The 25,544-nt window shown below is 32.3% G+C and overlaps 6 protein-coding genes across 13 annotated transcripts in view; 1 reads left to right on the top strand and 5 right to left on the bottom strand.

Annotated features, from left to right (window-relative positions):
- Positions 1-103: 103 nt before the first annotated feature.
- Positions 104-4,295, bottom strand: LOC6641779. 4 transcript variants are annotated; one of them, XM_047011015.1, is made up of 2 exons: positions 4,086-4,295; positions 104-860 (listed from the first exon to the last, which is right to left on the bottom strand). In XM_047011015.1, exon 2 carries the CDS (start codon positions 857-859, stop codon positions 113-115), a length of 747 nt encoding a protein of 248 aa, XP_046866971.1. In that variant the 5' UTR covers position 860; positions 4,086-4,295; the 3' UTR covers positions 104-112. The 4 variants fall into 4 exon arrangements, with proteins under 4 accessions (XP_046866971.1, XP_046866972.1, XP_046866973.1 ...); XM_047011016.1 differs by having other exon boundaries at positions 4,154-4,295; XM_047011017.1 differs by lacking the exon at positions 4,086-4,295 and adding an exon at positions 935-1,079.
- The window catches only part of LOC6641519 (paxillin), a 38,592-nt gene continuing 14,123 nt past the window's right edge, over positions 1,076-25,544 (top strand). For 2 of the 5 annotated variants that reach the window (XM_002064386.4, XM_015178537.3), the window contains exon 1: positions 25,095-25,284. In XM_002064386.4, the coding sequence (XP_002064422.2) occupies positions 25,200-25,284 (85 nt within the window). In that variant the 5' untranslated portion in view covers positions 25,095-25,199. Of the gene's footprint in view, positions 1,472-11,261; positions 11,362-18,603; positions 18,629-25,094; positions 25,285-25,544 lie in introns of those variants that run through there. The other 3 variants (XM_023175528.1, XM_015178538.2, XM_023175529.2) reach the window with 3 other exon arrangements.
- On the bottom strand, positions 9,551-10,263 carry LOC26529515 (C-type lectin 37Da). The gene is made up of 2 exons (XM_015178568.3): positions 10,135-10,263; positions 9,551-10,073 (listed from the first exon to the last, which is right to left on the bottom strand). The coding sequence occupies exons 1-2, from the start codon at positions 10,229-10,231 to the stop codon at positions 9,604-9,606; spliced, it is 567 nt and encodes a 188-aa protein (XP_015034054.1). The 5' UTR covers positions 10,232-10,263; the 3' UTR covers positions 9,551-9,603.
- LOC6641611 (C-type lectin 37Da) lies at positions 11,882-12,686 on the bottom strand. Its single transcript, XM_002064383.4, has 2 exons — positions 12,585-12,686; positions 11,882-12,464 (listed from the first exon to the last, which is right to left on the bottom strand). Exons 1-2 carry the CDS (start codon positions 12,676-12,678, stop codon positions 12,007-12,009), a joined length of 552 nt encoding a protein of 183 aa, XP_002064419.3. The 5' UTR covers positions 12,679-12,686; the 3' UTR covers positions 11,882-12,006.
- On the bottom strand, positions 13,643-14,314 carry LOC6641522 (C-type lectin 37Da). Its single transcript, XM_002064384.3, has 2 exons — positions 14,221-14,314; positions 13,643-14,137 (listed from the first exon to the last, which is right to left on the bottom strand). The coding sequence occupies exons 1-2, from the start codon at positions 14,312-14,314 to the stop codon at positions 13,668-13,670; spliced, it is 564 nt and encodes a 187-aa protein (XP_002064420.1). The 3' UTR covers positions 13,643-13,667.
- LOC6641518 (C-type lectin 37Da) lies at positions 16,513-17,406 on the bottom strand. The gene is made up of 2 exons (XM_002064385.3): positions 17,313-17,406; positions 16,513-17,030 (listed from the first exon to the last, which is right to left on the bottom strand). Exons 1-2 carry the CDS (start codon positions 17,404-17,406, stop codon positions 16,570-16,572), a joined length of 555 nt encoding a protein of 184 aa, XP_002064421.1. The 3' UTR covers positions 16,513-16,569.

Raw genomic sequence — 25,544 nt, 5'->3', positions numbered from 1 at the left:
GACTATTGGCGTTATCGATAAATGTGCAATATTGATATTTATCGAAAAGTTGAAATATATTTTTAAAAACTAATTTAATTTTATTGAAATAACATCTCATAAAATTATAAGTTCAATCGTTTTTAAAATATTCATGATTCCACAAGTTCTTTATGTCTATATTAACCTGGGGACCATATATTTTGAAAGCATTACAAGCTACAGTATCATAGACAAGAAAACTCAAATGTGGATATTGAATACTTAATTCTTCTAGCTTGTAAGGCAAATTACCAACAAACATGATGCAAATTAACTTCAAACATGGAAGATTACTCATTGTATACGGTTTTAAATGCTTTTCACCCGTTAATTGGTAAATATTGAGAATAACTAAATGCTGAAGCATATTAGCATTTTCTAGTAGTCGAACAATCATATGGTCTCTGACATCACAATGACTCATATCAAGAATTCGTAAAAATGGGGTTACCAATTGAACGGTCCTTACATATTCTGCGGTAAAACTAGCATGATCAAATTTTAGGGCACGTAGTTTTTGTGTTTCGGCAGCGCCCTGACAAAGTGGTCGAAGGATAGGTATAACATCTTTTTCAACAATTGAATAGCCTACACTGATATGAAGACTAATTAAATGCCGACCGAGAGCTTGTAGTTTGCCAGCATCATGGCGTGGAGGAAATCTCATTGAGAAATCATAATGACGAAATCTGTGAAATTGTCTTTCAATTGCATCATTAAAACGAGGACTGATTTCGTTATATATTGACAGAAGTTCATCGAGTTGGAGAAGATTAAGTATCAGATCTAGAGAGTCATCATTGAGATCAAAGAGTGTCATTTCCAACTTTTTTGCCATTCTAAAAGATAATAGAAGTTAAAAAACATTGTATTATTAATTGAAAAACCAGAATAATTATATTAATCAACGTACATACATACATATCAAATATTAGATTTTTTCTTTACTAAAGTAAACCAGATATGTATTTTTGAATTTGGCGGTATATCGGTAAATCGATAACTAAGCCGATAAGCGGACTGCTGTTGTTTCAACAGAATGCGGTCACTCTTGAAATTGTTTACGGTCGTCGGCTTTAAAATTAAAGTGAAACATTCCGATATAAAACTCGTCTCCAACTTGATACTCACTTGGACTTCGACTACTTAACCCTACCCCCGGTTTACCCCCTCTACACTGTCTACGTTTGTCTGCAAATAAAATTTAATTAAATTAAATACAAATTTTCGCAGCAACTCGCGGCGCAACAACGGCGGTGGGCGAAGAAAAACTGTTTGCGTGGAATTAAAATTTTCGCCTCTTGGCATACCCCATAAAAAGAAAAATTAATACATATTTGTGCGTGTGTGTTTTGAGTTCCTGCTTATTGGGGAAAAAGTCATCTGTGCCACACATCCAATTGGAGTTTGTATTGTGAATAGTGAAATTCTTATCAAATGGATGATTTAGGTAAGTTAACTACAAAATTTATCTCAAAAGCAACAGCAATAACACCACCGACGACAACAAGATTAACAACTTTTTTTTGGTTGTTAAATTTTTTTGGTGTATCGCCAACGCTCAAGGTCAAATATATTTAGGCCATATGAATTAAGTTAACATTCCACTTCAGTTTAAAATAATAATACTACCCAACGCTTCATCCAATAAGAGAAAAATGAATCATTTAAATGATTAATGTTCGTTTTCGTATTAAGATTCTTATCATTATCTTTTGAATTGCAATGCAAGACTTAGCTCATTCTTTCATTGATGGTGACGATGGTCATCGGCCCGTTAACATGATAAATAAAATAAGTTTTATGATTTATATCACATTCTTGGAAATTTAAAAAACGTAACGCAATCAAAATCTGCGGCAATCATTTACTTTGTGCCATATTAAAAGTGAGGGTGTGGCGAACCATCCGTCCAGATATAGGGCTTAATATGTTGCTGAATTTGGTTAATGATCTGAGCGAGTGAAACTAACCCGACTCTCATGAATCTGCGCGGACTTTTAGTCATCATCAGCATTAACAAAAAAAACACACACACACAGACACACACTATTTCAATTCAGGAACAATGATGAGACCGTGAGACTTTATTCTATTGTAAGATTTCTTTGAAAATATGCAAAAATAAAAGGATGCTGTTTCCTTAGTATTAATGGACACAAAGTCAAAAGTCAAGTTGAGTCCTAATAGGGCTTAATATAGATACTTATATACATATTCTATACGTAGATATAGAAATAACTCCCTGAATGGATATATTCAAAAATTAAAATTATTTGTAAATTTGCTCACTAAAAATGTGTGGAAATCATTAAATAGAGTTTTATTTTCTAAACTATTTATAAAATCTTCATTTCTAATACTTTGATTGACTTTAAAGTTGATATAAAGCTCAATTAATTTAAAATTTTGGTTTCTACTATTTAAAAAAGTTTTGTAAAGTTAAAAAATAGCAGAAAATATGCGATTTTTGGTTTGACTTTCTGTATTTTAGTAAAACATTTGTTTAATTAAAGTTTTGGTTCCTAAAACATCTTTAAATTAAATTTAGTTATCAGTAGTAAATTAAATAAAATGACTTTAATTGATAAATTTGGGTAAATGTTTGTGATTAGATATACTGCTAGATTATTGAGAAATTCCAAAATCGATTCTTATCAGTGTCTTTTGTATTCAGTTTTCGTGTCACGTTTGCATCTTTATCACTTATACGTATCTTCTGTTTGCCTTTTTGCTCTTTGCTTCATCTTTTACCCACTTTATGACACAATTCTTTGGCTGTTTACTGCTTGTTGCGCTTGTTCTGAACGTCGTTTTTTTTTTGATTTGATAAAAAATGTAAGTTGCATTCTGACTTGTCAGACATTCTTAAGAAATGACTAAAGGCCAGGTCACAATCGCAAACGCATATACAACTCCCTCCGCCCTCACCGCTCTGAAAGCTCAGCTGATGCCCGCTGTCACCCACGCACAGTGGTTCCACTATCAAACATATTTTATGAATGAGTTTTCGAAAGTACATAGTAAATATGTATGTATAGGTACATATATATAGCCCACGCACACGTCGGACGGAGTTGCCTCCTTTTGCTGCCATTAGTGAGTGCCCACTTTATTGATGGCTCTGCCCACTTGACAGTTGCGTGTGTTGCATGTCTGCCTGCAACTTAAAGCCTAGAGTCTGAACTGAAGCTTGTTCTTCTCAATTGAGCTTGAGTTGCAGTTGACGTTGAAGTTGCTTTTGAGTGAGAGTTATGTCTGCGGCTTTTAAGTGTCATTGTCGTTTTGGTTTCCGACTGGCACTTCAACTAGTTATCCACAATATAAAAAGAAAATGCTCTATTTATTGTTGGTCACGGATCGGAGATCAAATCTCAAAAGCAAATAACAGATATGATTTTGTTTTAATAAGATGGGGATAATTAAATTGTAGTCGATATTTCTAACAACATTTTCCAGAATAGTGAATTACTTATGTAATATTGTTCTAAATAGTTTTCACTACCTAATCGATCTTATAATGAGAAATTAAAATCTTATTCAGCTTGAACACGAATTAATTAAAGGCTAAAGGGCAGATTGAAACTTTCGTTGTTCGATCTTCAAAAAAACATAGTATGAACAAGAAAAAATAAAAATGGAAAATGGAGTTTTGAGTTTTAATAAGGACATTTAATTTCTGGAAAAAATTACATGTGTATGAATGAATTTTTTTTAAATTCGCATTGAAATATGTAAGGAATTTTTTGCGGACTCTTTAGGGACTAAAATTACTGTGAAGCAATTTTTTAGGAATTTCTTGAGAAATCTTTAGGGATTATAACTTTATTCCAGTACTTTCCCATTTATAATTACAATATAGAATAATTTATTACTTTGGATTTCTATTTTAATTCCAGTTAAGTGCTTTGCGGTTCCTCATTGTATTGCTAATTCTTATCACTTTCATAGAATTCTCTATCAGCTATACGTACTGTACCTAACTACAATATTTGAGATCGTTAGCTACACATACACTCTTGAGCATTCATAAGTATATTTCGATTCTCGTAGAAATGACTCACTTTTTGTTTTGTTACTTTTTTTGTGTACAATTTTTGTTCACTGTTCCCACTGTTGCTTATAGACTTACTGTTCCCACCACACAGAAAGCCTTTGACAATTTGTTGTTTGTTTCTCTCCAATTCCCTTTTCTTTATGTGTTTATGTTTCTCCACCCACTTCTCTTGCGGTTTGACTGCGTTGGATGTGCGATATTTCACCGCGGAAAACAAAACTGAATAACAACTTTCATAGCAGCCGATTACGCTACAAAAGAAGAGTAAAGAAGAGAGATCACAAGCTCCACAAGTTCTCTCGATCTTACTCTCTTTCTATACCATGTGTCCATTGGGAACTGGTAGGGTGTATTGGGATCTATCAATGAAATGATATAAAGTAAATAAATACATTTTCTATTGAACTTTCACTCATTTCACTTTCATTTCGCAGCCGCGAATACTAGTGAAACCATTTTTTATTTGCTTCGAAAATTTCGCATTTGCTTAACGTTTGCTATCCATAAAATCTGTTCAAATGTTTAAAATTACAATTAAACATATAAAGATTTCAGGACAATTTATATACTTAAAATGAAATATTACATTATTCTTTGGTGCGTTGCCTCAAAAATAAAGATTTGAAACAGACATATTACATATTCTTAAAAGCTAGGCTAGGTGACAAAGGTCTTTAAAAGACGAGTGTCAAAAATCAAAGTGCTGCAGGTTTTTAAAAAATTTCGAAACTTTATCCTTTTAAACTATAAAACTGAAAAAATCAAAATACTTGAGATTTTTTTAATTTGTTACACAACGATGTACAACAATTCTTTTTAAATTTTTCTTTATGTGTGAAAAGAGTTTAATACTTGAAAATGTCTAAAATACTTACAGATTTTGAAGTTGGGCTCCAAAACTGATAAATTATAAAAATAATAGTTTAGTATTTTAGAAAAATATTTTAAATATAATGATATTGTCTTGTGTTTTTGTAGTGTCATGTATAATATATTTGTCATTAGATTTTGAATAAACTTATACGTAAAAAAATTATATTATTTACTTATTTAGATTTTGAAGAACAAGAAATGAAGAAATTTATTTTGGATTTCAAAAAAGTCCTATTAGTTACTTTTTTTAGGATTAATTTTCGTCTTTCATTTTTAAAGGGTATCAACAATTTTAGTATATACTCTCTAATTAAAAACATACATACACATGTGTCTTTCTTGTTTGAGACAGCGAGTAAGAGAGAGCATTATACTTTGAGAGCGCTAAAAAAGAGAGAGACCAAATAGACAAGAGAAAATGTTGCCATCTAATGTGGAGCCCATTTGATTTTTTTTACTTTGGGGATTTCATTGAATTTTTCAGTCGTTTGCGACGCTTTTACTTAGACGCGCGGAAAACGCGAAAGCGCCGTTGATATTTTAAAAATAATAATAAACAAAAAAAAAAATATGAGACAACATACTGTCAAAGTGCAGTGAAGAGTGCGTCAAGCAAAACAAAACAGAAAAAAAGTAAATATAATAAAAAAAGTTGTTGTTGTTGTTGCAATCTACGAGATAAAAAAAGAAAAGCTCATGAAAAATAATTTTTTGCGGCCTATAAAAAAGCGTGGGAAAATTATTTACTTAGCTGACATCAAACAAAAAAAGAAACAAAATGTATACAAGATAAAAGATTTAAAGAATTTAACAAATAAAGATTATTTTAAGAATATCCACAGTAGCCAGAGATAAATATGAAGATGCGATCAGAGGAGATAAAATGAGATGAAATTAATGATTTGTGTCACTTAGTTAAGATGCCACTAAATATCTCTGCAAATCTTATTTAAGCAAATATACTTCTGTCTATGTTTGTATTTTGTTTAAACTAATTATGGAACTAATTTTGATAAATGAGGACAAACGGGGATTATAGCCAAGAAGATCGAAAGACATCATGTGTGTGTGTGTGTGGGCGTTGGGAAATGGAAAATGGTAACCAATGGCAACCAATTAAAATTGTTTGCCGATGTTGTCGTGGGGGGCAGCAATAGTGGGGGGAGCCCCATTAAAACATTTCGAGAATTATGACTGAAAACCAATTAAATGCAACTCAAGTTACGAAATTCCTGTATATTCGAATGCCCCTGACAAAGTGCTTACAAAATACACAAATACATACATATGTATATCAATAGTTTTCCCCTCTATCATGGAATAAAGTGCACTTATGTCCATTACATGGCCCACCCAAGAGCAACGAAAAAAACAAGCATTTCTACCCTATATCTATGAGTTTAAGAAACGGGCATATCAAAAAATTGCTGGACCAACAGGTACCTCTTTTTATATAGATAAACGGTAGCAATTACAATAACAATTATGGATAAAGCTTTTCCACTATTTAATCAAAAATATGTTTTTTTTGTAGAGTTAGAAATTCATCTATGTAGACGACGTTGTTTTACCTAGCATTTCATTGAATAATTAAAATGAAATGACGGATAATTCTTCCATTTGTTTAAAAAAAGTGAAAATTTGCTTGCAGCTATTTGCTATTCTAAGGAATTTCAAGAAAACTGCATGGTTTTTCATTGAATTTTCGCCATTTTGTATTATTTTTGTTAAATTTAACCGCCATTTTGAAATCCGCCATATTGGAACTGACATTTTGTAACTGTAATCCACTACATCATTTTTCATACTTTTTTATACTCTATATACATATGTAGATACTCTACTCACCATTAAAATGTTAAACCCAAAAATAATTAATTGATAATGTAGTATAGACCAAACAGAGTACTTTAAATTCGGTGTATTGTATTGAATGTAGAACCAAAATTGGGTCTCTTTCTCCCTCTCTCTCTCTCTCTCTCTCTCCAAATGCGATGCAGTGGTTGCCATTTGTTTATGACAAACAGCTGTCTCCATTGTTTGACCCTCCTTGGATCTATATCTCTCACTCTGTATCTATATGCATCCCATCCGATTGAATCTCACGGATGCTCATCATTTGCTGTCACACACTTCCGTTGACTTTTCTCGATTTTCTCATTTTAATATTTGTGCAACAAATTTCGTTAGTAATTCTTCTCAATTTCGTTTTAAGCTTTAGTTAGCACCTCGAACAGTTCCCAATCGCTCTCATCCATCTCCTTTATTCCCATTTTGATGTCGTCTCTCACTCTCCATCTGTGTGTGTGTGTGTGTGTATATGTTTAGTCCAATGAGTTCATCGTTAGGTTTTAAGTTGTCGATTGCTGCTGGTATAGCAGGTTCTTCAAAAAAATAAAGAAATATCAACAACAATTCAATGATTCTTATCTCCAATTCATAAAATTTCAATTAGTGTGCGTTGTTTTCTATTTTTCTGTATTTTTTGTTATTTCTTGTTCATGATGCTTGTCGATTGGGAGCATTGAGTGTGAGGCTATAAAAATCATAGAAATTATCAATAGATTTTGAAATATAGCCTAATATTCTTATAAGTATTTTCATTCAAATGAAGATCTTTTTATAGAAACTTACATTGTCTTCATATTGAAGTTTTAAATTACAAATAGCAGATATCTATTTGTTTTCTAATTTAGAGATCTTTGTCTGTAAACTATATGATCTCTTTTGAATTATACACTATGTGTATTATAATTGTTAATCGACATCAAAAATGTAATAGTTATGATCTTTTCTTGGTTTAACTATATAGGGAAATCGTTTCGAAATGTCTTCATTTTGTTGCTGAAGTTATGTATATTCACCAGAGAGATTTAATTTTTGAAGCTATTAGCACTGTTTTATGTGTGCAAATTTAAACAAAATGTATCGGATCGATCATAGATGGATGAAAAGTATGATATAGAAAGAGAACCCATTCGAAATACGCTAATTTCGTAAAAGAAATTAAATAAAAGTCTTTGATGTTTGTCATGATTGATGACTTTATTTAAATTCGGAGTATATTCCAAATTATTTTAATACTTTATCCATTTTTAAGCATAATTTTTTGTAGTTTTCTTTAGTGTTTGCTGTTACTAGCGCTTCCCGTTTATCTTATCAATACTCAATGCTGATATTGCTAAGAACTCTTCTTTACTCTTTTTAACTTTTGTTCTTACAACAACAACAACAACAACATAAACTGGCCAAGTTTATATAGCCAATAAACCTTGCTGGGCACAAAGGTCATAAAAACACAGCATAGATCACCCACTCATGAAAAAAGAAAATGTGTGTGTGTTTTTTTTTGTAGCTTTTCACGCATTGCGTTTTTCACCTTAGGCGCCTTTCGGCAAGGTCAACATTCGCATTCACACACATTTTATCTACTTACTAATAAAATATTTATATAGAGATCGGCAATCTCTCGACGGCGAACTCTTGGAATTTCCTTTCCCCGTTAAAGAAGAAAAAGAAATATATATATATAGAAAATTAAATACCTTAATTCAGTTAGTGGAAGCACCGACTTGGAAATACGCTATTGTGTGGGAATAGTGTGATTTGACTGGCCACTGTGGGGCATAAGTTCTCTGAGGATCCGATATTAATTCCAGTCAATCTCTTAGAGTCATTGAATACACCCTTTCACTATGTTGCTACAGGGTATTGGGAAAAAAATTCACTAAAAATCGTGCCTTTGACTTTTAAATATAGAAAACCTGGGCAACAAACAATTGCCAGTCGTCGGTTGCTTGCTTGCCCGACGTCATCTTCTATATAGACCCCAAAGGGGTATGTGGGGCTAAGCATAGTCACTGATCGTAGCTGTGGGGATCCTCTCGATTGTTTACCCAAGACCTGGAACGAAAGTGAGTTTAGCTGGTTTCAATTTTTTTTTTGTTCCCTTAACTTTTGCATTTCATTTTGTTTTTTTGTTTTTTGGCAAGACGCTGCGGAAATGTTGCAGCATTTTCAATTAATTTTCCCTACGACGAAAAACGTCGCGTTTGATTTGCCAGATCTTTGCTCTATTTTTGGTTACCGATCCATGGGTGTTGACGTAATTTGGCAACCTTGATTCCCTTCCCTTCCCCTGCCACTGATTTTTGGTTTTCTTTTTGTTTTCTTAATTTCTTGTTCCTCTATTTTTTTTTGGTTTTTTGTTGTTGTTTTTTTTTTAGTTTCTAAATAATTTATGTTTATTATTTTTTACCTTTTTCAATGTGTCGTTAGTTTTGTTATAAACAAATCCGCCGACTGCAGATTCACTTTGGTATTTTTTAATTTTATTTATGATTCCATAAATCTGTGTTTATGGTTCCATTTGTGGATCAACATGATCTAACCTCCCGGTCTATGCACTTTTCGCCGTCTGTCTATCTATCTGTGGTGATCGTAAATTTTTCATGCCGGTTTCCATGGATCATCTGCCCACTGCCGATTGTAGGTAGATTTAAATAATCATTAGATCTTCTGATTTATGAGATTTAATCTTGTTTGTAGACGTTCAAAACATTAGCTATTATTTTCCCCATTTTGATTTGCCCAATTGGATTACAGATCATTCAGAAATTTAGATTTATTTTTATCAATACCTTAACATGGTATCATTTCCATACAACAATCGAAATTGTTTCAGGTTCGGGTGCTTCGCATATATAACGGAAGAGACTATTCTGATCATTGGCACAGGGTCGATCGTTCAATTCGAAATCGGTGGAGTATCCCCAAATATAACCCAAATGTATACAATGCTCGCGGCCGCCACTATTGTCGGGTTGCTTGGGAGCCCATTTTGGAATGGTTATACTCTGTCCAGAGGTGAACCAATTGTAGGATCCCTCCAATCCCAAATCATTGCCCGATGTCCAGTAGTTAAATTTATGATCACGTGCCTTTAGATAATTGGCAACCGCTTCAAATTCTTGTAATGTCTCGAATGTTACCAATTCCGAGTTCAATGCACGACATTTCTCATAGGCCACATACCAATTAACTCCGTCCATGCCAAAGTAATAATAACCATCGTTAATCTTGATAAAAGGTTCCGATTTGATGGTTAAATTATTCAGATTTCCTAATCGTTATATGATATATTGTAGATTAAGTCATAATATCAGAGTAAATATTCAACTTACCAGCATAAATATCGATTGTATACTTTTCATTGAGATGGGCCAGTCCTAATTGTAGACTGCCCACTAAGAATAACCAGCAAACAATATTCTTTAGCATTTTATTCGTTACTGAATTGAAAGCTTTCGATTTTCGATTCTTTTATATATGTCTCTTCAAGGTTACTCGAGCATATACCCACCTATATTCCTGTTTATGTATATATATAAAGAAATTTAAAAGGTTAAATAGGATCATTTTTTGTGGAATTCCCCAATACAAATTGCCATTCAATTTGGTTTTCTAAGAACTAAGCTTATTAACATTTTTGTTTGTTATTTACATAGCAAACAATTGTGATTCTCCCTTGTTAGCTAAGAGAGGCAATTGTATATACAATTTTTAAACATTGATTTCTTTTAAATCTTAATTTTGTTAATTGTTTAAATTTAAATCAAAATTCTTGTTCAACTTGTGTCTTTTTTGTTTGTTTTTAAATTTTGTGTTGAATAGTAGTTGCAGTTTACAACTCTTTAACTCTTAATCAAACTTGTTGCTGTTGCTAATCTTGCTCACTTTTGTTACAAGAATCACTATTTTCTTTATTTTTTACCCCTCCTCCTCGCGGCGACAGCAGAACTTTTTAAACTAATCCTATTAGATCTGATCTGAGCCCCTCCGAACACCCTCGATCAACTTTTGGGAACGAATTTTGTCAGTTTTTGAGGCAATCAAAATCTCTGGCTAAGGCCTCAACGAAATTTAATAGATAATAGACTTTAAACATTAAGTCAAAATGGACTCTTGGGGGCGGGAGATATTAAAACAAACTCTGCAATAATTTTGTGACTGGGGCAAAGTTTTCTAGACAGATACGTAGACAAATGGACAAACTGACAAACGGACAGACAAACAACTGACAGGCAAAACTCAACGCAAACAAAACGACAAATCCGTCGACGGGTCCCGAAAGGCCAAAAATAAAAATGCGCTTATAAATAATTCAAATGAAATGAAAAAGCAACAACAACCAACAACAAACTACACACACATGAGCAACAAAAACTTTTACATAAATCAGACGATTTGCTTTTTTTCCGTTTGGTTGTTTATTAGTTCCTAGTGAGTGAGTGGAGTGACTAAGTGAATCGAAAAATTAAACATAATGGATAGAACAATGTATGGTAAAATTGATCCCGGAGCAAGGCAACCTTACCGCACCGTAAGGAGTAAAGGCATACAACCGGGCTGTAAGTATTATCAATGTGAGCTAACCAAACTACAAGAAAAAAACTAAACTATTTTTTAAGCAAATAAAAAGACGCTGATTATCTATCGATTAATAAAGAACAAGTGAAAATTTGCTATACATTTTTAAAGTGGATTTTGAGTTACAATGTTTGAAAAAGAGGACTCGCTTATTCGTTAATTCAGTGCCGATTGTTTGAAGAAATATTTTTTTGACAACTGATAAGTCAAAGTTGAAAAGAAACATAAACAAAATAAAGGTGAGGCCCTGCAGTTATAAATGATCCATTGTAAAATCGTCGTTCGTCAATCTTATGTTTAGGCTAGTATAGTATTTTCTTCAATATGTGCTATATTTTTAAATTGTCTTAAGTATACTTCAGGTGGTACATTGCAAAACATTTTTTTAAGCATTTACAAATTCTAAAAATTCTCGTAAGAAGTGATACAATTTAATATGTATAAAAATGTCTTTGCCTTTTTTCAACCACATAAATTGCTATTGAATCAAACTAAAAAACCTTTGTAATTTGCTAATTTTATTGTGCCAAAATTAAATTTTTATTGAAGCAAGAATTGATCAAAGATAAAAAATTAAAAGTCATTTAACTCGGCTATAAATGTTTATATTGCTTCCGATTGAACGATCATTTCCACACAACTATTGAAATTGTTTCTGGTTCTGGTGCCTCGCATATGTAACGGAATAAGCTTTCACATGGACGATCGTTCAATTCGAAATCTTTTGAGTATGTATAGATATAACCCATATGTATACAATTCTCACGTCCTGCTGAGTTATCGGGTTGGTTAGGAGCCCATTTTGAGATGCTTAATTGCTTGCCAGTGCTAAACCAATTGTATGTGCCTTCACGTCCCAGATCATTGCCAGATGTCCAATACTCATTTCTGTCGCCACGAGCCTTTAAATACTTAGCAATCGCTTCAAACTCTTCCAAGGAATCGAATGTTACTAATTCCGAGCTTAATGCACGACACTTCTCATAGGCAACATACCAATTCTGTGGATCGGTTCCGAAGTAGTAATATCGATTGTTGATGTTAATAAATGGGTCCGATTTAAGGGCCACATTATCATGATTTCCTATGTAAAATAACATTTAGGGTCAAAAATATATATAGAATTTATAAGGTTTTAACAAACCACTGCAATTCCTTAGACAGAAACTCTGAAGTGTTTTTTTTTTCTAATTTTTTCACTTACCGGTATAAAAATTCGTTGTATATTTGTCGTAAGCCATGGAGCTTGCCAATGAGCTTGCCAACATTGCGAGAGTTAAGACGGTGTCTCTAAGCATTTTCTTTGATACTGAATTACATTCTAACTTTCTTATTCTTATATACTTCAAACATTTGCTGATAACAATTCGACATCGTTCATCTAAATGACCTATGTAACAGTCCCTTATTTGCATTTTCAATTGCTGAAAACAATTTGTAAGTCGGTCATTAACAAAAATAGATTAAATTTAACAAAACAGACTACATAGTTCTTTCTTTACCTTTTTATACCCTTGCAAAAAGGGTATATTAATTTTGGTCAAAAGTGTGCAACGCATAGAAGGACGCATGATGGACGCATGGACGCTCTGATCATATAAAGTATATATGTATATTCTTGATCAGCATGACGAGACGAGTTCAAATCGCCATGTCCGTCCGTCCGTCCGTCCGTCTGGATCAACGCAAACTCCTCCTAGACCGTAAGAGCTACAGAGCTGAAATTTTGCATGTAGGCTTGTATATACTGCTTTGGACTTTTTAATGCGAAGCAATTATATTGGTCATCATGCCGAAAAGTAGGCAACATGTTTTGTCTAGCAGATTACAAAAATTTGTTGATTGTCTTAAGCTGTCTATTCGGGCAACTGAAATAATATATACCTAGTATTTTTAAAAACGAATGTTTATCATTTATAGGTTTTGTATATCAATATTTTCTCTGTCTAAAAAGAGGAAAGACGATTTATTCCTTCCAGTCCTTGCATTTAAATCGATTTCATTGTCTTCTATAGGCTACGAATTTTGTACTTTCACAATGGCAGTATTAAGTTTCATTTTCGAACACTAACTTGATTGTCATCTTATTTAAAGAATAATTTTGGGAACAAATCAAATAGAAAAATTTTAAAACTTTCCTTTTGATTCCGGCATTGATATATTATTTTTGTAAAAGAAATATTATAATCTTTTCTTGATTTATTTGAAAACGAAAATACATATTATTAGAAAATTTTTCTGGAAAATTAGTGTACATATGTATATAAAGAAAGATACCACCAGTCAATTATTTCCACACAACCAACGAGATTGTTTCCTGTTGAGGTGCCTCGCATATGTAGTGGAAGAGACTATTCTTGTCATTGGAACATGGACGATCGTCCAATTCAAAATCAGTTGAGGATTTCCAAATATAACCCATATGAATACAATGTTCGAGTCCTTTATAATTGTCAGGTTGGCCAGGAGCCCATTTAGAGATGGTGAATTTTTGTCCAGTGGTGAACCAATTGTATGTGCCCTCCCGTCCCAAATCATTGCCCGATGTCCAATAACTATTTTTGTCGCCACGAGCTTTTAAATAGTTGGCAATGGCTTCGAACTCCTCCGCCGTATCGAATGTTACCAATTCCGACTTTAATGCACGACATTTCTCATAAGCCACGTACCAATTGGATCCATCCATGCCAAAGTAATAATAGCCATCGTTAATCTTGATAAAAGGTTCTGTATTCGCAGGCTCATCGTTTCGATTTCCTAAGAAGACATATTGATATTATGACTTTAATTACGAAGCTACTAGGTACTATTATCCTTTCCTTCTATTTAATATTACTCACCGGGATAAAAATTGATCGCATATTTGTCGTAGCTTGTGGAGTTTACAACCAGGCAGGCCAACAATGCAATGGTGAGGACTGTGTGTTTAAGCATTTTTCTCTGATACTGTATTTCTCACAAACTGCCATGGTGTCTTTTATACTCTAAATCTAAATTGATAACACAATCATTTCGATGTCGATTGGATATCAGTCATCTGAGGTGACAACACCCGTTTGCAAAAAAAAATGAATTACCTGTCTACTATTAAAAAGGTATTTCAATGATACACATTATAACAAAAGAAATTCGATTTTTATTTGTCGTGATGCTTTTGCTATGATGAATTTCAACACATTGGGCAACTAAGAAGCTTATGTATGCGTTTATATATTAGATCAAATTGGTATTGTGTATATACATTTGTAAAAATGATAATCGATCGATAGCGCAATTGTAGTTATTATTGTAATAAAAGGTTAGTTAATTGAACTTCTGGTTTGCTGTCCGAAATTTCAAAAATAACTTTTATGTTTGGCTCATTAATAATGTAAAAAGAATGAATGTATATGTTATATGACAGCTATGTATATGATTAGTTATCCGATATTGATGAGATTTAGCATATTCATTAACAGCTTCATTACACTGGGATATATTACCGACCGATCTTTCCTATGAACGTTTTCTTACAGTCATTAATAGGTAAAGCAAACACAGAAATATTATATTTATCACACTTTGCCTAGAAAATAAGGATGCCATTGACAAAAGTCATTTTTATACCATACACCAATAGGGTGAAATGGTAAATTAAAGTCGCCAAAATGTATGTAACAGGCAGAACGACCCCATAAAGTATATATATTCTTGATCAGCATCAACAGCCGAGACGATTTAGCCATGCCCGTGCGTCCGTATTAACACCTACATAGATCTTTGAAACTATAAGACTCTAGTCACCAAATTTGGTATGTAGTATGTACAGTTATCGAGTCTGTTCAAATTTTTGCCACGCCCTCTACCGCCCCCGCATATAAATAAAATATTATTATTAAATATTATATTAAATTAAATAAGTCATTCTTTTTGAAAAAAATAATTAACTTAAATATTTACGAATAAGAAAGAATTTCAATTACACACTGTACACAGTGTGACAAAATTGCTCGAACTTTGTGCAAAACTCTAAAAAGTTTTGAAGGTATGCCCGAAATAATTCAATTGCACTTTATAACAAAGCAAAAAAAAAAAAGGCTTCTGGACCAATGTACAACGGTGAATTAGAATAGAGGACGGAACGACATATTTAAGGGGTTTTTGCACAATTGTATTTGTTGCCCTTATCTTTTAAAAAAGAATGCTTGTACTTACCTCGATTTTTTTGTTTTGTGTACACAAAGTTTTTTTTTTATTTTCACAATCAATTCGATTCTTTTTCTGTTGAAAAATGTTTCGGTGTTTCTTTACTTTAATGTACAAATCATTCAAGAAACATTTTTACAACTGAGGTACAGAGATATTGATTAAAATCAGTGAAGTGAAAAATATATTTAATTTAAAATTTATTGTCTTTTTATACCATACACCCATAGGGTGAAATGGTATATTAAAGTCGCCAAAATGTATGTAACAGGCAGAAGGAAGCATCTCCGACCCCACAAAGTATATATATTCTTGATCAGGATCAACAACCGTGTCGATCTAGCCATGTCCGTCTGTCCGTCTGTCCGTATGAACACCTAGATCTCGGAGACTGTAAGAGCTAGAGCCACCAAATTTTTTATGTAGACTCGTATAGTATGTAGAGTGATCAAGTTTATTTCAAATTTTTGCCACGCCCCTTTCCGCCCCCGCAATTTAAAAAAAGCGTTTATCCCAAAAACTATTCCAGCTAGAGACACCATATTTGGTATGTATATTCGCTTAGTAAATGCACACATTTTGTATGTGTAAAAATTTTGCCACGCCCTTTTCCGCCCCCGTAATTTGAAAAACTTGATTATCTCCCGTATTTTTACCTTATGCATGAGCGAGATACTAAGTGTGAGTGAGCGAGATACTAAGATATGCCTGTAAAAAGCATGTGAAAATGCATTTGTTTAATAAAGTTGAAATATTTGCTTTACTGGTGTATGGTATATCTAAGTCGGCGAGACGACTTACTTCATTTATTCGGTTATTGGCACTTGCATACTGTACTACATTGTCAAAATTAAGATAAGATATTTAAAAAAAAAATGTTTAAATGGTTGTAATTTTCTCATGCCAAATTTGAAAGTTTTATTGAAATTTAAAATATATATTGATAGATATGAAGAAAATTCTGTAAAAAAGAAAACGATCAGGTGACAAGTTTTGATTCATGATCATTTCCACACAACCAACGAAATTGTTTCCTGTGCTGGTGCCTCGCATATGTAGGGAATGAAATAGTCGGTACAAGGGCGATCGTTCAATTGGTATTCGGTTGAGTCCGGCCAGACATATCCCATATGCATACAATTTTCTTTTCCTTGATAATTGTCAGGTTGCCTGGGAGCCCATTTGGAAATGGTTATACCCTGCCCAGTTGTGAACCAATTGAATAATCCTTCGAATCCTAAATCATTTCCGGAGGTCCAAAAATCACGTTTCTCGCCACGAACCGTTAGATAGTTGACAATGGCTTCAAACTCCTCCGCCGTCTCGAATGTAACCAGTTCTGATTTCAATACACGACATTTCTCATAGGCCACATACCAATTGACTGCATGCATGCCAAAGTAATAATAACTATCGTTAATTTTCATAAATGGTTCTGTATTCATGGTCACATTATTCCGATTGCCTATGAAAGATAAATGCTGATATAATTAACCCTCTAACGCTCGTGAGTTTTTTATCGATTGTCATAAAATTATGTAACAAACAATGAACACAAACTATGTATTTTGAAAAATTTGAATTTCATTAAAGTTAGGAATAAACAATTGAAACTTTTTAACATAAATTAACTTCAAAATGGTTTAAAAAATGGTCAGTATCAATGATTTTATAAACTATCGATATGTGTCTTGAAACACTCTTGGGCATTAGAGGGTTAATTAAAATGCCAAACTCTTTTACTCACCTGGATAAAATTCGATCGTATATTTGTCGTAGCTTGTCGAGTTAACCACCAGACAGGCCAACAATGCAATGGTGAGGACCGTGTAGTCAGGCATTTTCTTTGATACTGAATTTCTAAATAACTCCTTGGTCTCTTTTATACTCTTTACTCTGGAGTCATCCAAGGTGATAATTTTTGTTTTTTAATAAGCAGGAATTTAAATTAAACAAACAAAATGCTACTTTTGTTTGCCATTCTGCCTTTTGCAAAATCAATGTTGACGCATTGAACAACCGAGAATTCTGTACAAAAAAAACTTCCATTAGTTGGGTATATGGGTCAGAATGCCTATTGATACTTTCCTTGACATGGAAACCAAAAGAGTTGTCCAGTTAAGCATGACTATTACCATTATATGCAATAGTAATAAAACCTTTTTATTTTACATATGATTTGACTTTGCTTTTTAAATTCCTTTTATTTGGTTGACAAGTTAGTTCATTAAATTTTACCAGACAGGCCTTTTCTAAATGAGTATTAAACTAAATTGAGACTCCACATATCAAAGTGAGAAGAACTTATTCTTTCTGTGTAATATCTTCATTAATATGATCGTTCATTGCAGCCGTAAAATAGGCAACAGTTTTGCAAAGTTTGCAAATTTTTGTGTCAGCAAAAATGTAGGCAACAGAAATGTTAAATAGGGCAGCGCGTTGGGCCAATAAAAGTTGTACAAAACATTAGAACTTTAATGAAAATAATGTGTGTTTGAGTAAATTTTTGTTTGTACGTAGACAAAATGGTTATAGTCTTTGAATTTTTACAAAGGGAAAGAGAATACAAAATATTACCTAGCATTTAATTTTAAAAGTTAAATAAATTGAAGTTTACAATAAAATCTAAAATAATTCCATTTTTACTATCTGGAAAAGTACACTGAAAACTTTATGTTCAAGCATCATAAACATTTTGGATAAAACTAAAAGAAAACTAATTAGAACAACATTTGCCTAATGCAATGTAAACACTCAAATGTACATACAAAGTACATAGATGACGTAATCTTTACACAATAAGATCGAAGGGGATCTCTGTGTTTGTTTTCTCCATGTTAAAGAGGCTCGCCTTTAAATTTCTCCCACTTGCTGATGTTTACACCAATTCGAAGAGTGCACATACATGTACAAATATTTGAACACCTGCGATTGCATTGGCAGTGAGTTTCAACAACTCAGTTGTTATTTGACTTCAATTTAAATATGTTCAATTCAGTTTGCATTGAGACTTTGTGCTAACAAGTGAGATAATTGTGCGCGCAACACACAGAATGAGTATCGGTAAGCGTCAATCTCTGGTAATTATCTTGGTAGTAACAACGGGCAAAGATGACCTTACTACGGGGTTTCATTCATTAGATCATTTTGTACGATTTGGTTCCGTCGTATTCCATTGATATGTATGCATGTAGTCAGAGAGTTGACGCGACAACAAAATAGTTTTACGCTGTGGGCGTCATTCGAAATCTGTGGTTGCTCTTGTGTTCTATATTCGTTGAACAGTTGACGAATGGTGCTAGAGATGTCAACGTGATGCCCTATGATGATGATCGTGTAATAATAGTACAAAAAAAATATTCATTATCCCATATGACAATCTCATATGAGAGTATACCTTCTCCCTTTGATATTCCTTTAAAATTCTCCAAGAGATTAATTTATCCTTTCATGGAATCATCTTAGGTACAACAGTTTTTAAAGTGTATGTTAAGAGCCAGTACAAGTAAGATGCAATAGAAATTATTTTTTTTTTTAATTTTAAGTTTTAGTACTAGTACCCGGTTGCTAAAATATAAAAAAAGAAAAATAGAGAGGAGACAAGAGTAATAAAACGAAAACTATTAAAGAAAAGAAAGAAAGTTTTAACAGAAATAGGAAATTTTAATGATTTAAGTTTGTCTAATAAACAAAAAAAAAAATTTAATTTAAGTAATAGTTGCTTAAATATTTCTAAAGTATTTCTCGATCCAAAATCGATCTAATCGTTGCACTTTACTTCACATATTGAATAAAAATAATATGAAAGTAAAAGAAGAGGATTTCTGCAATGCACCATATTTTCAGAATCTATACAGATTTAATTTGTTTCCCATCTCTAATACATTTTCATATAGTTTGTCCATTTATCTATTTTTATAGCCACACACGACACTTGCCGAACAGGTACATATAGCATGGGCTTCTATACTATACCTGTATATTAGCAGAATGATTATGTAAGCAATTAGAAAATGCCTCGGAGACCTTCAGGTCATCATGATATAAAGCTAATATTTGATTGATTACATTCAGTTATTATTACACAAGGCAAAGCAAAGGCTTGTAAACTAAACTTTTAGCTGCCTCTACGGAAGTGCAAAGTTAAATTCCTCACCAAAATTCATTGTTTACTCGAACTTCTCGAACCAGTTCTCATAGCTTGACAAAGGTGCCGAAAGGCGACCACCTGTTGGCAATGGAGGGAACTTTAGTGACGCAAAATTGAAAACCATATGGATAAAATATATTTAAGTTTTGTCTAGTTAACCCTTGACTTGATGCTGAGCAAGCAATCATAATGAAAAACCATCATCAAACAAATGAATTCAGAAGCAAATTTAATTTGTTTGCTCATTTGTTTAGACATATATTGTTTAGTTTTTTTTCCTTTACTTTTGTTGTATTTAGCTTGTTTCACTAATTTTAGTTTCTAGTTTCAAAGTCAAGTGATTCATCATCATCAACAAAAAAAAGAGCAAAAAGATAAAACGAGGAGGAAAATGGGAAATAGAAAACAGACAGAGAACGAGAGAGAATTTTTGTGCCTTTTTTTTATGAGACAAAACACCCACTCAAAGATACCAACAACTACCATTGCCAACAAATGCCAAATTTCTAATTACTCAACACTTTCTATACCCTGCCACTGAAAAACATAAAAGGTATATACATAAGGGTCTTCTAGCTATACTGTCTTTTTTGGGGTAGTATTTAATATTACATTAGGTGCACAATTTGTTCTATATCATCGGTTTCAAACTATTAATACCAAACTTTGACTCAATGAATTGTCTTAAAATAAAATAAATAATTGAATGAGCTTTATAATTCAACTATCTTCACAGAGACAAATATATATCTAAAACTATTTCTATTTCAAAAACTAATTGAAATTTATGGATTATGTTCATAGTTCAAAGTTCGATTTAAGAATTTCAAAATATATTTAAATGCCATCTATAAATCATTAATACTCAATTCAGTTCTTCTGCTCAATAATTGAGTGTTTTTGAAAAAGATCAAAGTTAAAGTCGCATTCCCACTTGCTATAGAGTATCTAGATGTTCGTCTTGCTCAATATTTATGTCATTTCTTCATTTCTGATTTTGGGGTTGTGTTTTTGTGTTATTTTGTAATTGAGCAATTCTCAACTTCCACTCGATTCCATTTTGAGTGAGTAATTTATGCTCTGAGTCTCTCAGTCTCAACAGCAGCAACAGCCGCCGCCTTAACAACATTTGTTTTCATTCGTCTTGTTCAGTTGCTTTTAAGATTTTGCCGAGCGAAAATTGAATCTTTCTGATCGCCGTCGTTGTTTGTGTATTTGTGTGTGTGTGTGTGTGTGTGTGAGTGTGAGTTGATGTACATATGTGAGAGAGTCAAAAACAAAATTGTTTATTAAAATTTCGTGTGAAGAATTCAGAAAAACATCAACAACAGCAAAATAAACCAATAACAACAAATATACAAAAACCTCTCTCTATTCCTCACTGCCTTAAAAATTGTCACAGAAAAAATGAAAGTGCAGACAAGCGATAATAAAACAAAACAAAAACAACCCAATATATATATGTATATAGCAATGTCAACAACAAAATTACCAGTCAAGAGCAACATCAGCCAACAACATTCGCGTTTTTGACCTGCTCTACGTTTTGTGTATATTTCGCCCACGCTCTCTTTGCCACTCACCACTCTTCACCTCTGGCTGTTTCTCTCTGCCATTTTGTGGCAGTTGCATTGTGCAAACTGCTGCACCATGTCATGTGCAACAGCAGCAGCAGCAGCAGCATCAGCAACAACAGCTGCTCCTTCATCTCGCCGTTTTTCTCCCTCTTGATCACTTGCTGCAACTCTGCCACGAACAACATTTCATCATTTATGGTGGCATTTAATTGATTTTAATTGCATTTTAATCAACAGCCAACAAAATGTGTCAACGAAAATTTGTCTTGTACTTAGTTAAATGGCTTTTAAATGAATATAACCAATTGAAGTTTGTCTTTAAATGCATAGAAAACTAAAATAGGTTTCAGCTTTTTCATCTGAATGACAGTAGCAAAGCGAGGCTATACATACATATGTATGTATGTGTGTGTTGATAATTTTTAGAATTTTAATCATGTTTATGTTACTCATTATCAATACAGAAGTCAAAATGATACCTAGGTTTCATTTTGCGAATGGTGGAGCTGTAGATATGCAACATATTTGTGTACATAAAATAAGAGAACTGTAATGAATATAAGTAATTTTACATTCCTTTAAAACCTATATATGTACATTACCCATAGATGTTCTATTAATTTAGTCCAATTTTCAAGACTTACTATATGTCTGTTGTATAGGCTGAGATCTTTCGCAATATACTTGCCGATTAAAGTTTTTTTTATGAACTTTATAGATAACTATTTGCTTATCTACCTACGAAAACTGGTACTTCATTTTTGAAGCTATTTAGTTACTCTATACACGAATGCTACTTAAAAACTTTAACTTCGTTGGATGATTTATGTCACATTTATCTAGTAAAAAGTTTATATTTATCTAGTAAGTTTAATGTTTATAGCATGTATACAGACTTTTAAGAACTTTTATAATTAAGATAAAACAGTTTGAAATCATTAGCAAGAATTTTAAGCAGATTTTGCTTGAAGTTTTGATTGACTTCTATGACTTGTTTACTTAAATTCGCTTATCTTAAAGCTTTCAGAAAAATTCTTAAAATATTTTATTGGTATATGTTTGCGAGTTATATGTTTAATCGAAAACAGCTAGAAGCCTTAAATGTTTTGTTATTAAATACTTACTTATTTCATGCTTATCAATACTTAAAAGCCTTTTGAATTAATTTATTTTTAATTCATTGCTACTTTAAATTGACAATTGTATTAAATTGTTAAAGATATTCCCAGTAATTCTAAATTTAGAATACTTAAACTCTATAATTCCTTTTTATTCTCTTTAATAGGATATTGATAGACATTACATCTACATACATACATACATACATAAGTAAAAAGAAATTCGAAAAAAAATTGATTAAAATTTATGACTAAATTCAGTTTGAGAACTAGTTTTGAAACAATTTTAGTACCATTTAAAAGTAAAGTATCAAATCCAATATAAGAGATATGTACAGGACAGAACCGGAAGTATTTTAAAGAGTTTATTAATATTTGTCATTCAAAAAATGCCACTATTTAAGAAAGAACTTGTTGAACACTACTCCTAAACAGTAATTTATTACGATCCCTTCCGATATTTTCCATTCATTTTTATATGCCATGAAAATTTATTTCCGTTCTTGTCTCAACTAAACATTTGGATGTAGAGCGCTTTATACATAAATTGTGAATTCAGTATTCTTGACGTTGACCCAGTGAAGCATGACGACGATGTTCTTATTCTGATAACCCTGCCCTGATCTATTTTTAGTCATTGATTTGTCTTTAACCCAACACAAACCAAACCAAACCATATGGCAGATCATTCAACCACATGTTCAATATACCGTAAGGCACACGATATAATAAACTAAAACTTATGAATACATACATACAAAAAATGTGTGTGTGTGTATTTATATGAGTTGTTATATTGCAAAATTTCAATAATGAAAAATCATGTTAAATATAGATCTATTTAGTTTTTGGGTATTTTGTGTATTTTTTTTTTTTTTTGGCGTCGTTTTTATACGAACGTCTATCGTTATAAATTTTGCTGTCAAAAAGGCAAAGAAAATCACGTCACACCTTTTTCGCCTATGAGTTTTTCCTTTATATAACTCAAATATGCGATTTTCACTCAATGAGAATGTCAAATCTCTTTTGTCTCTATGCATCGCTCTTCCTTTCAAGAGAAAACTTACTTTTTCTCACTTGGCATTGGCCCAGTTACAGGTGGCTTTCGGTTGCGACATGGCGATTCGATTTTGCGGGTGCCTCTGTCAACTTTTGAACTTTCTGAGGCGCCAAATATAAATGTTGCCAACAATTTTATAGAGACAATTGAGTTTATTTCCATTTTAGCTGTGTTTAACATTTTAATTAGTGCTAGTATGTTTAAAAGAATTGGCTAAAAACGTCATATTACTCTAGAATTACGTTGTATCGTTTATATGAATTACAAGTAAATATTATAAATTTAATTTCAGAGTTAGGGTTGACAAAAACATTGCTTTACGAATTCTTTGGAACTTCGAATTCTTATAGAAAGACGGATTATCCTTTGTCTAATTAGAGAGTTCTACTTACTTCCTTATCTATGAAAAAAGGTTTCAAGTAAGACAACTGTTTTACCTCTAACTACTTCAACTTTAGAAGTTGTTAATATTATATTTTCCCTTCAATACTATTTGAAGGTTTTAAGTATTGTTTTTCTAACGTGAGAATTAAATTGAATTGTTGTATATTCTTTTATTTTTGGCGGCTTCTTATGTTTGATTGAACTTTATTTTTTTGTTTATATATTTTTTGTTTGTTTTTGCTTTGTTGATTTTGAGGTCTTAATCGTTGGCTGTCATGTTTTATTTTAGTGTTTGACTTTTGGGTGGGTCTATATGGATTTCAGTTAAGTGATGATAAATTGACAGTTGCTGAAGGTATCAAAAAATATTTGTATTCTCCTAAAAATTTGACATTGATGTTTTTGTTCTTTCTTAGAGATGGTCGCGATTATCGCAAAGTGAGTTATTAATTTTCATTTGGTAAAAACAGGAAGACCAGACCTTTGCTTCTTAGTCAAAATAAAAAAAGTTTTTAAATTTTGCTTTAACTTTTTTGGACACTATTCTTTAGAAATACAATTTTTGTTATTTTTTTACAAGTACAACAAATCGATCGAAATCTTAGGCGATAAAGATTCAAAAAGAATGTGATACCATCTCTAATTTTGGTTTCTTTAGAATGAGTTTAAAGAGTACTTAAAGATCATATTTATCCAGTGGTTTATCCATTCCTAATATAATTCCAGCCGCTTGAGATTTTGCTTCTAGCCAAATTAAAGCAAACAAAAACGAATGCAAACAGCATTAATCTGATCAAATATATCGTCTATATATATACATACACACACATACCTATCTATGTCTGTGTATAAGAAAATATTATATCATATATATATGCGTTATTTCATGCCCTGGTGCGATTTTTCGCATTTTTATTTTTATTCGAGTTTGCTGAACAAGTTCTCGTCCCACGAAAATTTGGAATCCAAAAACAAAAAGAAAAAAAATGTGTGTAGATGTTGGTCTACGGTCGTTAACGTTGTCTATGGCCACTTTGGGTGTCTGATGTGGGTGGTTTGATTGAGTTTTCATTTATATATACATACATATATACCTATATATGCATGTATGTATGTATATATATATTCTTTGGTTTTTGGTCAATCGGTTGGCAACTAAAGTTTCGTTTGTCTGCTTTGTTTCGATATTTGGTAATTTTGCTGTTGTGGCTCAAACATTTATTTCAACTACCGTTTATAGTGGTTTGCATATTGTAAAAGGAAAAGAAAGCAAAGTAACGAAACCAAACGCAAAACTTTTCGATTTTGGCCATATTGAGTGTTGTTTCTGTGTATGAGCTGAGAAATGTCTTCAAAACTGATATCATCGTCGTTTCACAGTACGCCCCTAAATGATTGCTTTAAGGTGGGCGCGTTTGAGAGACGTTTGGGTAAGTTTTATATACCAAAACCATTCTGTGTCTGTGTGGGTGAATGTTTAAATAAAGCCATCGATTAACCATATGAGGTCAAGTTCATGACAAGTTGAAACGAAATGAAATTCATTCATAGGCAAAAGACGTTAAAGACATTTGTCCCAATGAGAAGTAACTTGTAGAAATGAAATAAAATAACTTTTTTAAATTAAGCTTCATATTAAATTAGCTTCATATGGTGGCTTTAGTGAATGATTATTAATATAGGAGTTTAG

Source organism: Drosophila willistoni (assembly GCF_018902025.1).
Source record: "Drosophila willistoni isolate 14030-0811.24 chromosome 2R unlocalized genomic scaffold, UCI_dwil_1.1 Seg200, whole genome shotgun sequence".
NCBI lineage: Eukaryota > Metazoa > Arthropoda > Insecta > Diptera > Drosophilidae > Drosophila > Drosophila willistoni.
Note: the sequence above shows the minus strand (reverse complement) of the source record. Positions and strands in the feature narration are given on the sequence as shown.

What these genes read in the sequence shown, in the direction of transcription:
- LOC6641779 (XM_047011015.1), bottom strand. Translation starts at nt 859, where the DNA reads ATGGCAAAAAAGTTGGAAATGACACTCTTTGATCTCAATGATGACTCT.
- LOC26529515 (XM_015178568.3), bottom strand. Translation starts at nt 10,231, where the DNA reads ATGCTAAAGAATATTGTTTGCTGGTTATTCTTAGTGGGCAGTCTACAA. An exon ending in TACAATCGATATTTATGCTG is followed by an intron (nt 10,074 to 10,134) that starts GTAAGTTGAATA and finishes TATAACGATTAG; the next exon opens with GAAATCTGAATAATTTAACC.
- LOC6641611 (XM_002064383.4), bottom strand. Translation starts at nt 12,678, where the DNA reads ATGCTTAGAGACACCGTCTTAACTCTCGCAATGTTGGCAAGCTCATTG. An exon ending in TACAACGAATTTTTATACCG is followed by an intron (nt 12,465 to 12,584) that starts GTAAGTGAAAAA and finishes TATTTTACATAG; the next exon opens with GAAATCATGATAATGTGGCC.
- LOC6641522 (XM_002064384.3), bottom strand. Translation starts at nt 14,314, where the DNA reads ATGCTTAAACACACAGTCCTCACCATTGCATTGTTGGCCTGCCTGGTT. An exon ending in TGCGATCAATTTTTATCCCG is followed by an intron (nt 14,138 to 14,220) that starts GTGAGTAATATT and finishes ATGTCTTCTTAG; the next exon opens with GAAATCGAAACGATGAGCCT.
- LOC6641518 (XM_002064385.3), bottom strand. Translation starts at nt 17,406, where the DNA reads ATGCCTGACTACACGGTCCTCACCATTGCATTGTTGGCCTGTCTGGTG. An exon ending in TACGATCGAATTTTATCCAG is followed by an intron (nt 17,031 to 17,312) that starts GTGAGTAAAAGA and finishes TATCTTTCATAG; the next exon opens with GCAATCGGAATAATGTGACC.